Here is a 15,683-nt window from a genome sequence, read left to right on the forward strand (position 1 = left end):
ACCTGGAGACAAGCTCTAGAATACTATCGATGCCTTATTCAAGTGCCAAGCTTGGCTGGATCTATCTGTGATCCTACATAGGTACCCAGTAACCCAGATGCCCTGGTAACCGATACGGAATCAAGTCGGATTTAACTGTTCTTCCGAGGCCAGAATCAGTGGCTCTAGCTACGCTTTTATTCATGGACCATGAAGCTAGAGTTCGTATCGTTTTCAAGCTCATGAACGTACAAGAGAGTCTACTTTCAAGTCAATGAGCTGACATAGGAGAGCTCCCTAGCTTATAAGCTCAAGCTTGGGAGCTTCCTCATCCCCGCGTTTGAGGCTTGCCCCACTGGAACTCCAGCCATTCCGCCTGGGTTACTAGGTGAGATAGCTCGCCATAGTGGAGCCTGATCACTATCGCACCTCAAAGGGACCTCCCCCACCTCCCGGTAACATCCCCCATCTTCCTCCAACTCATAACTATCTCATTCTTTCATCCCTCGTCGACCATTGTTCAGCCTCACGTAGAGCAGCAACAATGGACGAAAAGGCTGGTCTCCCGCCTTACAGCTCCCTCTCGCTACCCCCGCCTGCGGGCGTCTACCCTGTCCAATCGCGAGGCAGACGTTCTGTACGCCGATCACGCGCTCTCAGGCTCTTTGCTCTAGCGTGTCTTGTCTTTATTGTTTTTGCACAATGGCGGCAGATTGGATCTCGGAAAGTCACTACGCTGTCACTCAAGAAGCTCAATGAAGATCTTCAGACTTGCAAGAAACTCCGTGCCAAGCCTCAGGACCCTCCCGGCTTCGGCCGCGATAAGAACGCTCGATATATCGATGGTGGCAAGCCCACTTTGATCAAGAACGCGACAATCTGGGTGGGCGAGCCTGTTCACGGCACCAGTGAAGATGATGCTCGTGCTGGCAAGGGCTGGGAGTGGGTATCAGGCGATGTCTTTCTTAAGAAGGGTCTTATTCAGCGCGTTGATAAGGATGTCCTACTTTCATCGCTACCTGGTGATACCATTGTTTACGACGCTCGCGGCCGACGTCTCACAAGCGGCATCATTGACATGCACAGCCATGTCGGTGTGTACCCTCTACCCTCCCTGGACGGCAACTCGGATGGCAATGAAATGTCGGACAATATCACGCCCTGGGCCCGCGCTATAGATTCGTTCTATCCCTTTGACCCTCAGCTTCAAGTCATCAAGTCTGGTGGAGTCACCACCTCGCTCGTCCTGCCCGGCTCTGGCAACAACATTGGCGGAGAGGCATATGTCATCAAGCATGCCCTGGGCAAAAAGGACGGCCGCAAGGAGATTAGTGCCGAGGATCTGCTGGCTGATCCGGATCGCAACTGGCGATACATGAAGATGGCATGCGGCGAGAACGCCAAGCGCGTCCACGGCCGTGTTGGGAACAGGCCATTCAGCCGCATGGGTGAAAGCTACGAATTCCGTCACGCCTTTGAGCGAGCGAGCGAGTTGGTACAGAAGCAGGATGATTGGTGCAACAAGGCCGAAACTCTGGGTGTTGAAGCCCTCGACGAGTATCTCCCACAAGAAATTGCCTGGGAAGCCCTTGGTGCTGCTCTTCGTGGACAGGTCCATATCAACACCCACTGTTATACTGTTCCTGACCTGGAGGCCATGGTGGACCACACGAACGAGTTCAAGTTTCCTGTTCGAGCTTTTCACCATGCTCACCAAACTTATCTAGTACCAGAGGTGAGCACGCCGAAGCGGCTTCTAGGACTTTGCTAATGAGACCCAGATCCTCAAGCGAACATGGGGTGGACGGCCTCCTGCTGCGGCCCTGTTTGCTGACAACATGTACTACAAGACCGAGGCCTATATTGGTTCTGAGTATGCTGGCAAGATCCTCTACGAGAACAACCTCACTTCCGTATATGTCAGCGATAACCCTGTGCTCAACGCCCAGCATGTCCTTTTCGAGGCAGCCAAGGCGTATCACTATGGTCTCCCCTACCATGCCGCACTGGCAGGCGTTACGTCTGCCCCTGCTGATCTCCTTGGCCTTGGGAAGCGCCTTGGAAAGGTCAAGCCTGGCTTCGATGCCGACATTGCGGTTTGGGACAGTGACCCCCTAAGCGTGGGTGCGGCTCCCGTGCAGGTTTGGATCGATGGCACGGCACAATTCGAAGACCCCGTCGAGCTATCGAAGCCGGCAGAAGCAAAGGCGCCTAACGATATTCCTGCCGAGATCATTGAGGAGCCCACAAAACTCGAGAGTGTGCTCTTTACCGGCGTCACCAAGATGTTCCTTGATAAGGATAGGTTTTATGAGTCTGAAGGAACCCCCTTTAACGTGGTTATCTCGAAGGGCAAGATCTCGTGCATTGGAAGTTGCGACTCCGAGTTTGATGCAGCAACTGCAACTGGCGCAAAGACGATTGCTCTCAAGAATGGTTACTTGACGCGAGCCTTTACTGCAGTGGCTGGTACGCTCGGTCTCAACGCCATTGATGCAGAGTCAACGACAGACAACGGGCCCAATCCGATAGTCTTCTCCAGGGCTGTCGATGGACTCATGCTCGACACGAAGAAGCTGCACGTTGCGGCCCGATACGGTGTCACCAGGGCAATCTCGGCGCCGACATATTCGGGCGGTGCTACACACTTTGGCACCAGCGTTGGCTTCGTGACATCGGCGCTGACAAGCCTTGAAGAGGGAGCCGTGTTTGCCTCTGATCTAGCGGTCCACTATACACTGGATGTGAATGTGAGATCGGCAACGAGCTATTCGGCAGCTTTTGGGGCCTTGAGAACCAAGCTACTCACAGCTGTGACTTCTACAGATCCTGTCCTGAATTCATTTTCTGAGGAGGCATACCTCAAGAAGGTGGTGAACGGAGAGCGAGTTTTGGCCCTTACAATCAACGGTGCAGACGGGATCGCGACGGCTCTCAAGATCAAGTCGGAGGTTGAGGATGTCCTTCTCGAGACTGGGGTAGCGGGTTCCGTGCAGCGCATCAAGCTGGCCATTATTGGAGGTGCCGAAGCTCACCTCGTGGCCAAGGAGCTTGCAGAGGCGGGCGTTGGTGTCATTCTGTCGCAGCTGCAGTCGTTGGGTGATACCTGGGACTCTCGCCGAGTCCTGACTGGCGCTCCTCTCACTAACGGTACAACCATTGATGCGCTCATCGATGCTGGCGTTCAGGCGGCGATTGGTCTTCGTGAGGATTGGCAGCTGCGAGATCTTGGATTTGCCGCAGGAACGGCGTACAAGAACAGCGGTGGTCGGCTCAACGAGAAGGACGCACTTGACCTCGTGAGCACCAACATCTACCGGATCCTTGGAGCTGAAGCCGGGACGACGGATGACATTGGCCACTTTATGGTCAGTGAGGGTAGCCCACTTGAGATCGGGTCTCGAATCAAGGCGATTGGATCGGGCAAGAGTCAAGTTTCGGTGTTTGTGTAAGGATCCAAGGGGCGAGGTTTTCGCATTTTGGATATTAGAGTTTGATATAGCTGCAGTAATATTATTACCAAGCTGCCGGGTTATGATATTGGATCCGTTAGAGGCGAGACTTGTCATGAGACTTTACGGTTCAAGTTCCGAGGCGAGGATAAGAATATTGAGGGATTACAAATGCCCGCAGCCCCAAAAGTGGAGACTCGCGCGCGGGTAATGACCAAGTCAGCGTGCGGCCCCATATTTGGTATCAATTGGCCAATAGGCGTCGACATTTTTCAGATTTTCCCGGCTGATGGCTTCGGAAATGGAAAGACGGAATAGGGAAGTGGGAGGAAGGTGGACCCCACAAGACATGATGGTTGGGATATCATGGGGGAATAAAAGGCAGCTGAGTCCCCGCCAGATTCAAGTTGAGTTGTAGACAGACTCGGTGTAAGAGATTGAGTTCCTAGTCAATGCGGAATTGGGCTGCTCCAAGACGCATTCTCGCGATACTAAATAAGACGACTTCACTTCGACAACTACACACAACCACAGCAATGGCAAAGGTAGCGCCTGTTGTTGCCCTGTCGCACGGCGGAGGTGAGTTTACTTGTCCTACAAGGTGAATATGGCATCTAACTAACTCTTCCAGGCCCCATGCCCGTCCTCGACGACCCAAGTCACAAGGACATTATCTACTCCCTCAAGAACCGCGTCCCCAAGATTCTAAAGTTGGGCACCCCGGAACAGCCCCGCGCCATCGTCCTCGTCACAGCTCACTGGTCCACCGACAAGCCCACCATCTCATCCGGCGCATCGCATCGTCTGCTGTATGATTACTATGGCTTCCCTCGCGAGACATACGCCCTCAAGTACCCGGCTCCAGGACACCCCGAGGTGGCCCGTGAGGTTGCGGATGCTCTCAAGGAGGAAGGCCTTGAGCCTGAGCTAGACGACGAGCGTGGCTGGGATCACGGCGTCTTCATCCCTCTACTTCTCGTCAACCCAAAGGCCGATATCCCCGTGGTGCAAATGTCAGTCCTCGAATCCGAAGACCCCGAGCAACACCTCCGCATGGGCAAGGCGCTAGCCCGCCTCCGAGCCAGCAACGTCGCCGTCATCGGCTCCGGCTTCGCGAGCTTCCACAACCTCGGCATCATGCGGCAGCTCATGATGGCCGGACCCTCGCAGCGCGCCCAGTTCCGTGGCGTGAGCGACGCCTGGAACAGGGCCCTCACCGACGCGACCGTCAGCAAGGACAGGAACCAGGCTCTCAAGGGGTGGCGCAAGTTTCCTCACGCAGACACGATGCACCCGCCTCACGGAGGCGAACACTTTATGCCGCTGCTCGTGTGCGCCGGTGCGGCGGTGGAAGGTGAGGAGACGGGGAGGTATAGCGACGAGTTTGCGGGGGTTGAGATTAATACCTACTACTGGGGGGCTGACAAGAACGGGAACCTATAGAGATTTTGCATTTGGTGTTTGTTCAAGGTAATTTTTTTTTGTTATAGCGATTCATATGGTTCAAATACCAAGACATGTTTAAACCCACTTTATCTTGACCCGCTGCCGTCATTCATGGGCTTGGCTTCTGTTGCTGACGTCAAGACAAGAAACGACGAGACTATTTGATCCGGGAATTAGGCCTTGGGCTTCTTGGCAAAAAGTATATAGTTCCGTCGATGCCGCAGGGGAAAAGTATTCAACTAAACACAATCACAACCATGGCTCAGCACTTTAAACCAACCATCGACGCAGACGTTGTCAAGGTCTTTGTCCTAGAGACGGACCAGCCTCATCCCAACACTCAGGCCGAGCGCGGGTCCTTTGGACAGATTTTACATCATCACTTTTGCAAGGCTGGTGCTGATCATCATCCTCCCCTTGGTGTTGAGACGGAGCAGGTCTTTGTCGTGACTGAAGAGGGTGGTCGAATGCCCAAGGTTGAGGAGTTTGATCTTTATGATGGACTTCTCATCACGGGGAGTATGTATGACGCCTACGGTGATAATCCTTGGATCTTGGAGTTGCTGGACCTCTTGAAGCGTAAGATTCACTCAATTCTTAACATCGGAACTCATAGTGACCATCCTTGACTATAGAACTATGGACAAAACGCCCCGACTTCCACTTCACGGGCGTCTGCTTCGGCCACCAGCTCCTCTCACGCCTCCTCGGCGGCAAAGTCGGTCCCTCGCCCACAAACGACTGGGAGCTAGGCCACAATGCCATCACACTCACGCCCGTGGGCAAGAGGCTTTTCCGCACTCACGACGACGAGGTGTATCTCCACCAAATGCACCAAGACCAAGTTCTAGAGCCCCCGACCCCGAGCAAGTCCAACGGCCTCTTAGACCCGGATGTAGATGTGCACGTCTGGGGGAAGAGTGACCACACGGCTGTTCAGGGACTGTATATCCCGAATAGGCTGTTTACGACGCAGGCGCATCTTGCTTTTGACGAGGACATGGTGAGAAGGCAGATTCAGATGAGGGTGGACAGTGGAGGGATTCAAGATCTGGAGCATGCGGATCAGGCGGCTGAGACTGCGCACCTTGAACATGACGGGGTAGAGGTTGCTGCGGCGATTCTTAGATTGTTTAGATATGATGATGATGGAATGGAGTGGTAGAAGCGCATTCTGGCGCAAACCATGTTGTAGCGGCCAAGACAGTATCCCTCTATGGGAACCTGAAAGACAAGCCCAGCTCGACGCGGATTGTCCCTATTCCAATATTTCATTGGCCTCGGAGTAGAAGTTTAGGCCTTGTTCGCGGCGCCTCTCTAGAGAGCTTCTGCGTATGCCCTCAAGTCGACTCATTCCCTATAAACCGAGCCATCCTCGAGTGTCAGATCAATGGGACAATCCACGCCCTGAATAATCTTGACGCTTCCCGTAGGGTCTGATGCCATTTTAGACCCTCTGCGTGAGCTTCCTTGTTCGAGCTCTTCTTAGATGTGGCCTAGCCCCAACAGAAGAAGTTTATCGACATGGAGAAACAGGCCGAGAAGCTGATGGCATGAGGGTATTCATTCCCAATCGTGAGCATCCTCAGTCCAAATCATCGGACAAGTGTGAAACTGATGTCACTTCCTTGATATATGGAGTCGGGTAAGCTGTGCAAACGTCTCTGAGCGTCTGTCTTGGCAATCAAGTCCGTTGCTTTGGCGAATTCTTCAATCGATCTCTGCGCCTCTGCTGCTGTCAGAGAGCCGAGATGTGCCTATACACTGGCGTCTGCTTGAATCTTGGCTCTCTCGTATCAGCCAGTTGAATTCCATTTCAATAAGCGTCTTGAAGCAGTGACATAATGTTTTTCGGTGATCGGCTGCCGATGTATTTGCTACAACGGTTATATCCTCCCGCGATGGTCCCAATCCTCTTTAGAGGAACTCCGAAAGCGAGCTCTAGTATCTTCAACGAGAAACCGACGACCAAGAATGCGTCCTCGTGGTTGTCAAGGTCACTCAGTATGGGAGTGTGTTTCGGTAGACTTGTTCTGCCAACTCTCAGTTGAGCCCAGCGGCTCTCTCAGGAGCATGGCCCAGGTAGAGAACACCTTTGACTGTCTCCCTTCTCTGTCTGCTCTTGCTCTGGGACGCGACTCTCCCAGGGCATGCTGCCATATATGTAAATCCCTTTACTTGCTCTTGAGCGTTGTCCAGATGGATGCGGCGCGTATCTCAAGAAAGAGCAAGACGCAGCCCGTAGCAGAGGTACACGTGATATAGAGACTCTTGTACGTCGGTAGCCGAATGTAGATTGTCTGCTTTGGTGTCAGAAGTGATGAAGAGAAGAGAGGGAAGGTCCGTGAGGGAGTACGGGGTATTTCTACCTGGCGGATTACCAACGGCATCAGGAGGCGATATTGGTCGGACTCTGTAGTCTGGTATATATATTGGAATTGTAGTGCAGTTCAGCTCTGTAGTCATCCACATGGGCTTCCACGCTCGCTAATGCCATGCCGTGTTGTAAGGTTCTGTCAAATCGCCTCCTGACAATCAAGGCGATTCCAGGTGCAAATAGTTGAGGTACTCAGCCGGCAACGTGCTCAAGGTCTCGTGGGGGCAGCATTCCATAGTACCGTCATGTCCAAGGCACATTGTGATACGATGCCGTTATTGGCGGAGGCGTTGTTTGTCCATCTCTTGGGTCCATTTCTTGTATCTGTCTCTTCATCTTCATCCCATTCTGCCAATATAAAGGGCGCCACTAGGTCATGGTCTGGCATGTGAGTGGTCATGGCTGTGATAAACTCGTACAACGTAGACGTAGCCATGCTATTGCAGGGCAACATGGAGCTAATGTCATCGGAAAAGAGCACTTCATGGTTGGAGGCTTTCTGGTGCTTGGGCGACGTCGAGAGCAGGCAGGCCAGCGACCACCAGTTGAGTTGTCAAGCATCGGAAGAATGTCGGTTCTCGGTAAGTCCAGCTCCGAATCTACGAGGGTTGGTCTCAAGTACCATCCAATCTCACGAGGTGTGTCGTTGGAGATGCCATCCAGCCATGACAGCCTCCCAGCCAGGAGCTGATAGGAGACTCTAGGTCGACTGTCAATGCAGATATAGCAGCAGTCAATGGCTTGAGATGCCATCAGAACTGGAAACACCGTCGATGGCCATCGCTCTGAAGGGTGCTGGCTTCGTGACAACAGTTATTCAGGCCGAAAGCGCGGCAACCTCTGCGGCCTTGATCCTTGACAAACCAAGACAGTTGGCGGCTGATGGTGCCCATGATATAATACATACAAAAATAGTGCTCTCCGTCAGGACTTTGCGAAGAGGCGCATCTGGTTGCTGTGCACCAAGCCTACACCAGAGACGACAATAATCCTTCCATTGTCGTGAGTCCGATGTGATGAGAAGAGAGTAGTAACCAGCCTCATGTCGAGTAGGCTTGCCGGTCTGTATATAGAGAAAATGTACGCTGCGGATAAACTGCACGTCCAGCGCAAAACGTGTTTAATGCATGTAAATGTGTCGGCGCTGGGGCCATCAGCCAACTCTTGTGCCCCTGCGATCGGGCACCTTCAACGTAGATCGCTCGACGACGGTAGAGTGCCAGTCTCGAGTCTTCTCCTAACCTGTCCATGCCCAGCTCTCTGTCGTCAGGTATCCCGTCAAGTTTAATCAGGTACGTCGACCCTGAGCAGCAAGTTGCCGCTGTGCCAGTCCGGCGATCCGAACAGGGTCCAGTTGTCTCCAAAAGGTTGCCCATTGGCCGCCAGGTAGTTATATATAGATGTGAGGTTGCGAGCAGCCGAGGGCAAAGTTGTTGATGTTTTCGGCGACGAGGCCGAGGGGTATATATATCGACACATGCATGCTCCGAGCCAAGTTGGAAGGTCGTGTGGGAGGCTGGGCCGCGCTCTTCCGAGGATGAAAGCGCTGCTGAGAAGCAAAGCTTGTGCCCAAGTTTATTTGATGCAGCCATGGACTGGAGTGTGTCGGGGGGAGAAAGAAGCGTTGTGCCGAAGAACGAGTTTCGTTCTTTAGTGTCGAGGGTATATATAAAGGGTGTGTCTAAGATGAGAAAAAGGGCCAGCTATAGATGATGAGTGTGTAGTCTCCGACCCGAAAGAGCCCCTATTTCGGAGCCGTGTGCGCAAGGTCTCGATGATAGCGGAGCCAATGTGTTGTCGATAGCCAACAAGAGCGACAGAGACAGTATAGCGAACCAAAGGACAGCAAAGGCAAGGCAAAAGGGTATAATGGTTGGCCAGCAACACACACACATAAGCAAGTAGACGGTCCCTTCTTGACTCGAAGGAGTGTGTGAAAGGTGCCTTGATGCGTGCTGATAGGCTCATTTCTTGGTAGTCGAAATCGGTGTACGATTGACATGCCGCTACCGTGGAAGAGGTCTCTGGTACGCTCTGCAGCACACACTCGAGAACGACATTTGTCGACAAAGAAGAGAGGTCGTGATATAATCCGATTTTTCCATACGCTGGAGGAGTCTTGTTCCTCGCTGAGAACCAAAGGCCGCATGAGACGCTGCTGGTACCTAGCCAGGACCAAAGGTGGAAACTGCTTTGTGTCCCCGACGAAGAGACAATAATCGCGAATCCATCGCATCTGTGGCATGGTTCTTAGGGAGCGAACGCAGGAACGGGGGAGAATATATAGAGCTGGGAACAATCATGCGACAAGCAGTGGGCATTGTTGCAGGGGCTGAGAAAGGATGATGAAAGTTTGGGGACTTCGAAACGACCGAGTTCATATGGATGCTAGGTTGTATGCTTCAACGTGTACTCCGTCCTTCATGCAAGGTCACATCTTGTAGGTGGTCCCAGGAATGGTTTTGAATCGAGAAGAAATGCCAACGCGTCCATAAGCGTCTCCGACAGTCTCGTCATCTTGGAGGCACAGCGTGAGGAAAGAGTCGTCCAGCATATCAAATGACAATAGACGAGGCTTACGAGGCCTCGATAGTAGATCAGGTTTGAGCCCATCCCGAAGAGAGGGCGTTTATAAACTCGGGCCAGGAGCTGGCTGCGAGTTCTGCCATGACGACTTTAGGTGTTTATATAGGGGGATCGATATTGAGTTGAAGCTTTGAGAGTCTTTTTTTCCCGCGGATACTCACTACCTTTTATAGACGGTGTTGATTTGATTGTTCATACATGTAAGCTCCCCCAATCAAGCCAATCATCAAGCTACACAAGTTGGCAATGTTGCTAGGAAATACCTTGACAAGACATGCTGTTTGTTACTCTCTCCCTTTGTTATCGGCAGCAGTCAGACTTGCTTCTGTAAAAACACTCCCGGCTTGCTTTTGGGTGATTCATACATCTCTTAAGTGTACAAATACGAGGTTTGTGGCACTCACTCACACAATCATTTTTGACCCAAGCAGATCATAGAACCACACCAGCCAAGTATGCAGCCAGCAATAGCAAGCACAAGCACAAGCAAGACAAATTGATGATTGATATCATAAATGCATTCAACTAAAACGCTACATTCATCGCTAAACTCCAATGGTATCCCCAGTTTTTTTTAAAACTCCAAGTCATGAACTCCGGGTCTTTCGGACCTCGGGAAGCGCCCACTGCCTCATCCATCTTGATTCCAGCAGCTCCCGGGCCGAAGCCCGGTCCTCGGGGCGGAACGTGATCATCTGCTTCATCATCTCGATAAACGCCTCCTTTTCGTTCTCCGACATGGTCTTCATGCCGTTTTCTCGTCTGCTCTGCTGGATGCTTCGCTCCAGTCTGTCTTCCCATGTGAAGCCCCTTTCGGCGGATTGCACCGGTGTGACGTCCATGTCTTCTTCGGCCCAGTATTCGGGTTGGCTTCTTCCGTAGACTGACCACTCTTCTGGTATTTCTCCAAGCAGGTCGGTTTGGTCTCGTAGAATCTCGTCTTCGGACAGCGTCCAAGCGTCGAACAATGGTCGCTGTCCCATGACCCCCCAGATCAAGCATCCAAGACTCCAAATATCGGAACTGAAAGAAAGAGGCTGGCATGCATCAGGGAACTGAGCCTCGGGTGCTCGGTAGCGGATCGGGGCGTTGCAGTATTGTCGCTTCTCGTTAGAGGGTTTGTAGGATTCGCCAAAATCGCCCAAAAGAATCCTTGCATCCGCCAGAGTCACTTCCTCGCTCTTTTGACCCAGCCAAATAGGCAGCACAGCGTGGTGAGGCGCGTTTTCGTCGAGGGGAGCTCCATCAAGTCGAGTCACGGGAACCGTTTCGGGTTGGCTGTGCTTCTTGTGAAGCTGATCCGGGGAGAGGCGCCTAATTCGTTCAGGGAGCCGTAGTAGTACGTTGTCCAGGTGCAAGTCTATGCCAAATTAGTTTCTATAGCAGATCAACGATATCATCTTCTCTCACCTCCATGCACCACGCCGCCCTCGTGGAGGTAGGCCAAGGCCTGGACCACCTGAGCAGCAATAGCTCGGGCAGTCCGCGGCTGGAACAGTCTACAGAACGAAGCGTCCTTGGCGAGACGTAGAGACATCATGGCAGGGTCGTTGACCAAGCACGTATGCCTCCCATTGGGTCCATCAAAGTGAAAGTTGTCCGTCACATGTCGGATAAGTGACTTTCCAGGATACTTGCTTCCAGGTCTGGCGGCAAGGTGCTGGAGAATGTCTACCTCTGTCGAGTCCTCTCCAAAGTCGGCCAGCACAATCTTCAAGGCGGCATACTTTTGCTTCAAGATATCCCACGAGAGCCACACAGTCGAATAGCCGCCATGTCCGAGCTTGTTGAGGATGAGATAGCGGTTGTTGAGCGTCTCACCCAGCGAGACGGGATGGAAGCCGCCGTGACAGTACTGCTCGAGGTTCTCGACATGCTCGATGTAGTTGAATGTGTATCCCATACTGATCAGTCTAGCGTTGTGGTCCTCCATCAAGGTAGGCTGAGATACTTGAGCGGCAGTGGCAAGCCCCCGGGTCGCAATCCTCGGTACCATTCCCTTTAGACCAAAACATCTCCTAGCTCCAGATACCAGAGTCAAAGAAGGCCGCCGCAGCGACTTGAAACCGCGGGTCGCCATGTCGTTTCAGTCAGGAGTTGTTGTATAGGTGAGTGGTGTTTGTTGTATGAGCATGTTCAGGGACGGAGGCCAGACGCGTCAAGCCTCTCGTCTTGAGCTACAGGTCTATCCCATACCGGTGCAATGGAAGATGACTGAGTAGAGAGACAGACGACATAATAGAGCCGAGCCATGGTTGTTACTCATATGATGATGGTCTGATGGAGACACTCGGTTGAAGGGATGCATTCCGGGGTGGAAGATGCCCCAGGCACCAACTTTTCGGTCAAGTTCCGAGAGGTCCACGGTGTGCGGCTGCAATAATAAAAGAAATCTCGATGGACACACGAAATTAATCGGAGGCTGCCGCAATGCACGTCGCAGCTAGCGCAAGCGCTCGGTTGCTGTGCTGTTGGCTTTCGACGTTGTGTTGACTGACCGCCAGATGGCATGGGACATCTCGGTTGCTGCGTTGACGGTTGCATTTTTGAGTCGCTTCACACGGCGGCAGGGAGGTTGAAAATTTGCCATCAGGTGACAGTGCCGTGATTTCGTCCGCATTGTTTCAACATCTAAGGGGCAAATCAGCTAATTGCCCGAGATGAATCAGGTGAATAGGGCGAGAATGAACAGCAACTTATAGCTTAATGGCCGTCATGAAGTTGCATGCTCGGTGTGGCCTGACCTGACTCATATCTTATCTTTGTCTGGGGGAATCGTCTGGGGACTCCATCCGGGGAAGCCATTCAGCCGATCAATCACAGCTGGTCTTCCACGTCCCCACAGTCCATATCGAGTAGTAGCCGGCTTGGGGTTGAACGGCTTGATATTAGCCTATTAGTGCCTATATCTTTGTTAGTTGATGATCTGTGAGATCTGGATAGTCTGGGGAACAACCTTGTCGAGACCCAGTTGTGCGGATTAACCACACTTGAGATATCCATTGACAGGACCTTGAGGCCATACACACAAATGTCGCCACTCAGACGCCAACAGCTCTCAAAGCCTCCTCCTGAGATGACTTACTTGAACAGACAAGTCAAACTTGACTCGTCCACCTGTTCGGACAAATTCATGAGCAAGAGGGTACATTGAAGAGGAATTGACGCCGTTTCCTCGAACCTGAAGCTCCTCCTCAGTAAACGAGTTCAAGTACGAACACCTCCAAAATCATGAATCTTGGCATCTCCATTCTCCATCTGGCAGCAGTGCCATGACCTTCAAAGTCGACGCAAATCCCAGAACACCCAGCACTGGCTGACAGCTGGCAGCTAGAAATCCATCATGTTCCACCCGTTGATAAAAATCTTGAAAATTTTCTCTCGGGATCTTCTCTCCCCCATTGGTTTCTTGAACACTCGTTTCTTGACCTTTTGTGAACAGAGCTCGTTGTTTGCATTCTTGCATCGTCACTTGACGATTCGATACACCACCATCTGTAAAAGCACCATCAATCACTTGATCACACAGTCAGTGTATCAAAACGATCAAGATGAGTCTCGAAAAGTTCCTCTTGTCGCTCCTCATCCTCTTCTCCGGCATGGTCTGTCATCATCCATCAGCCACAAGCTCAACAGCATCTCTGACACTTGGCAGGCCCTCGCAGAACCCGACATCACGCTTGGCGACAATACGTCGGCTCACCCTCTCCTCAAATACACTCCCGGCCCTCTGCCCTCCATCCTTCGCACCATGGTCAAGGACCCCCATGGCCTTCTGCGCATCGGCACCGATGGCGTGCTCCGCAGCTTCGCCGCCAACGCCTCCGTCCTCGACTACCGTCACCTCTCGTCGGCGCACACTCACGGCCTTGCCCCCGACGGACGCGGCGTCCTCTCCGAGGCGGCTATCCTGCACTCCCCCCGTGGCGCCGTCAAGGGGCGGGCCTCAGCTGCTGATGCGGGCCGGCCGGTCGGCGTGGGTGTCCCTGCGGCCAGGAGCACCGATCCCGCCGCAGCTGAAGTCGTCCACCCCGAGATTCTGGGCGAGTGTGCTCCCCCGGTTGCGTGCTGGAACAGCACGACCTGCGGCGGTGGGTGCGGAGCGTGCACTTATTTCGGCTTCTTCCCGTACGGACTGTGTCTATCCGGATGAACAGGGAAGGGATGAGAAAAGCAAGCAGTCAGGATGTTGATGATTATCAAGCGGGGTGTGCATGTACAGGCAGGCCAATGTCGACACAACCCGGGGTTGATGCGCACGTCAGAGTCTGGCGTGTCTTCAAGACCGGGAGTGAGGCCGGTTAGAGATTGCACTGCAGGCTGAAAGGATTGGATTGGGGTGTCTGGCTTGCACATGAGGCAGCCACGACAGTTGATCAATATGTACCTCCCTTGCACAATGCATCATTTTTGCTGCTTTACAACCCCTTCACTCGGGGATATGCCGGGGTGATGAATCTGGGGAAACCTGGGGAAACAGGCATCAGATGAAGAGGCCATCAACCATGATAGGATGAGACGAGGTTCCCTTGGTCGACTCAAGATAAGCTCCAACGCCCGCTATCAACCGTCTGCATCTGTGTGTCTGCATCTGGTCCGTGTGCCCTCCTTCTTGTTCCCCCTCAACATCATCCCAATATCATGCCTTGCATATCTTCCAACGCCTCTCCCTCCCTCGCTTGCTGCGTCCTCCCCTCCTCGCTTTGCTTTGGGCTGCTGTTGCTGCATACTTCGTCACATATCTCCTCGGATTTGAATCCCGCCCTCCCCCCTCCCCACGGCCCTCGGGATCTACGCTGCACCTCCTGTCTATCACCCCCGCCTTTCAGCCGCCTAAACGTCTTGGATACATACAGTAGCGCAGCCTTTGGGTGTCATGACCTCGACTGGCGATGCACATGCCAGCCTCAAACGCTGTTTCCGATCCCGGCTCGGCTCTAGAGTGGCTATTATCACAAGCCAACAAATGCAGCCTCTACGCACAGCTTGTCCAGCTCACAAGCCATGTCCTGCTTCAACGCTTCGAATTGGCCTACCACGATCCGCGCCGCATCCAATTCCCCCGCCCCCGCGTCAATCACACCCCAATACCTATCTTTTGCTTGTTTAGCCTCTACCTCTCTTGTCTCCCTCGCTTCCCCTTGTCCTCGTCTCTCTTTTTATCCAGCCCTCCTTCACCCCGCTCCCCCCCCCTCATACCCCCAGACGTCCCCCAGACGCCTCCCGCTTGGCGTTGCAGCCACGTCTATGCACTTCCGCCCAATGCCAGACACGAGACGAGAAACATCCTCGGGAGCCATCTCTTGACTTCTGTCATGGTTGCCTGACCTTGCCTTCGCTATGCCCTCGCCTAACTTTAGCTCTATGCCTTTCTCTTGGCAGCGTCTTCTTGGCAAATTCAACTGTCACTGTGGCACTGATCATGAGATGCAATTGTCACGGTACATGACAGGTAGTTACGAAGTCATTACACTCGACAGTTCACATTGGGCTCAGACAAACAAGTTCTGTCATCTTTCTCTTGATGCTTATGATGATGCCTCCGAAGCCTGCTCCTTTTTAGGCGGCCTGGGCTATTCATGGCTACTAAGATACAGTGGCTCTCGTCGCTTGGTATTTCCAACACATGGGATCTGTTTTCATCCCACCCGTTCGTGGCCTGTTCTCTGTGTGTCTTGCACACCCAACACCTTTTTTTTTCGTCATTCCCATGTGTCCTGTAGTCCCGTTCCTTTGTAAATGCGGAAGCATCTCTGTCTTCCTTCAACGCTGGTGGGTATATCGCTTTTTCAAATCAGATCGCCGCGTATCTCATGGAGTTGTAACAAAGAAAACATGCGGCA

General features: G+C 52.8%; 5 protein-coding genes across 5 annotated transcripts; 4 read left to right on the forward strand and 1 right to left on the reverse strand.

Annotated features, from left to right (window-relative positions):
* Positions 1-523: 523 nt before the first annotated feature.
* NCS54_00835900 (Amidohydro-3 domain-containing protein) lies at positions 524-3,431 on the forward strand (the record flags this gene model as incomplete). The annotated part of the gene is made up of 2 exons (XM_053153747.1): positions 524-1,714; positions 1,761-3,431. 2 exons carry the CDS (start codon positions 524-526, stop codon positions 3,429-3,431), a joined length of 2,862 nt encoding a protein of 953 aa, XP_053009722.1.
* A 452-nt stretch (positions 3,432-3,883) lies between these two features.
* On the forward strand, positions 3,884-4,874 carry NCS54_00836000 (LigB domain-containing protein; the record flags this gene model as incomplete). Its single annotated transcript, XM_053153748.1, has 2 exons — positions 3,884-4,010; positions 4,063-4,874. 2 exons carry the CDS (start codon positions 3,884-3,886, stop codon positions 4,872-4,874), a joined length of 939 nt encoding a protein of 312 aa, XP_053009723.1.
* Positions 4,875-5,134: 260 nt separating this feature from the next.
* NCS54_00836100 (Hypothetical protein) lies at positions 5,135-6,042 on the forward strand (the record flags this gene model as incomplete). The annotated part of the gene is made up of 2 exons (XM_053153749.1): positions 5,135-5,456; positions 5,513-6,042. The coding sequence occupies 2 exons, from the start codon at positions 5,135-5,137 to the stop codon at positions 6,040-6,042; spliced, it is 852 nt and encodes a 283-aa protein (XP_053009724.1).
* Positions 6,043-10,427: 4,385 nt separating this feature from the next.
* Positions 10,428-11,920, reverse strand: NCS54_00836200 (Protein kinase domain-containing protein; the record flags this gene model as incomplete). Its single annotated transcript, XM_053153750.1, has 2 exons — positions 10,428-11,200; positions 11,251-11,920. 2 exons carry the CDS (start codon positions 11,918-11,920, stop codon positions 10,428-10,430), a joined length of 1,443 nt encoding a protein of 480 aa, XP_053009725.1.
* A 1,471-nt stretch (positions 11,921-13,391) lies between these two features.
* NCS54_00836300 (Hypothetical protein) lies at positions 13,392-13,993 on the forward strand (the record flags this gene model as incomplete). The annotated part of the gene is made up of 2 exons (XM_053153751.1): positions 13,392-13,442; positions 13,496-13,993. The coding sequence occupies 2 exons, from the start codon at positions 13,392-13,394 to the stop codon at positions 13,991-13,993; spliced, it is 549 nt and encodes a 182-aa protein (XP_053009726.1).
* Between the last annotated feature and the right edge of the window lie 1,690 nt (positions 13,994-15,683).

This window comes from Fusarium falciforme, chromosome 6 (genome assembly GCF_026873545.1).
Source record: "Fusarium falciforme chromosome 6, complete sequence".
Lineage (NCBI taxonomy): Eukaryota > Fungi > Ascomycota > Sordariomycetes > Hypocreales > Nectriaceae > Fusarium > Fusarium falciforme.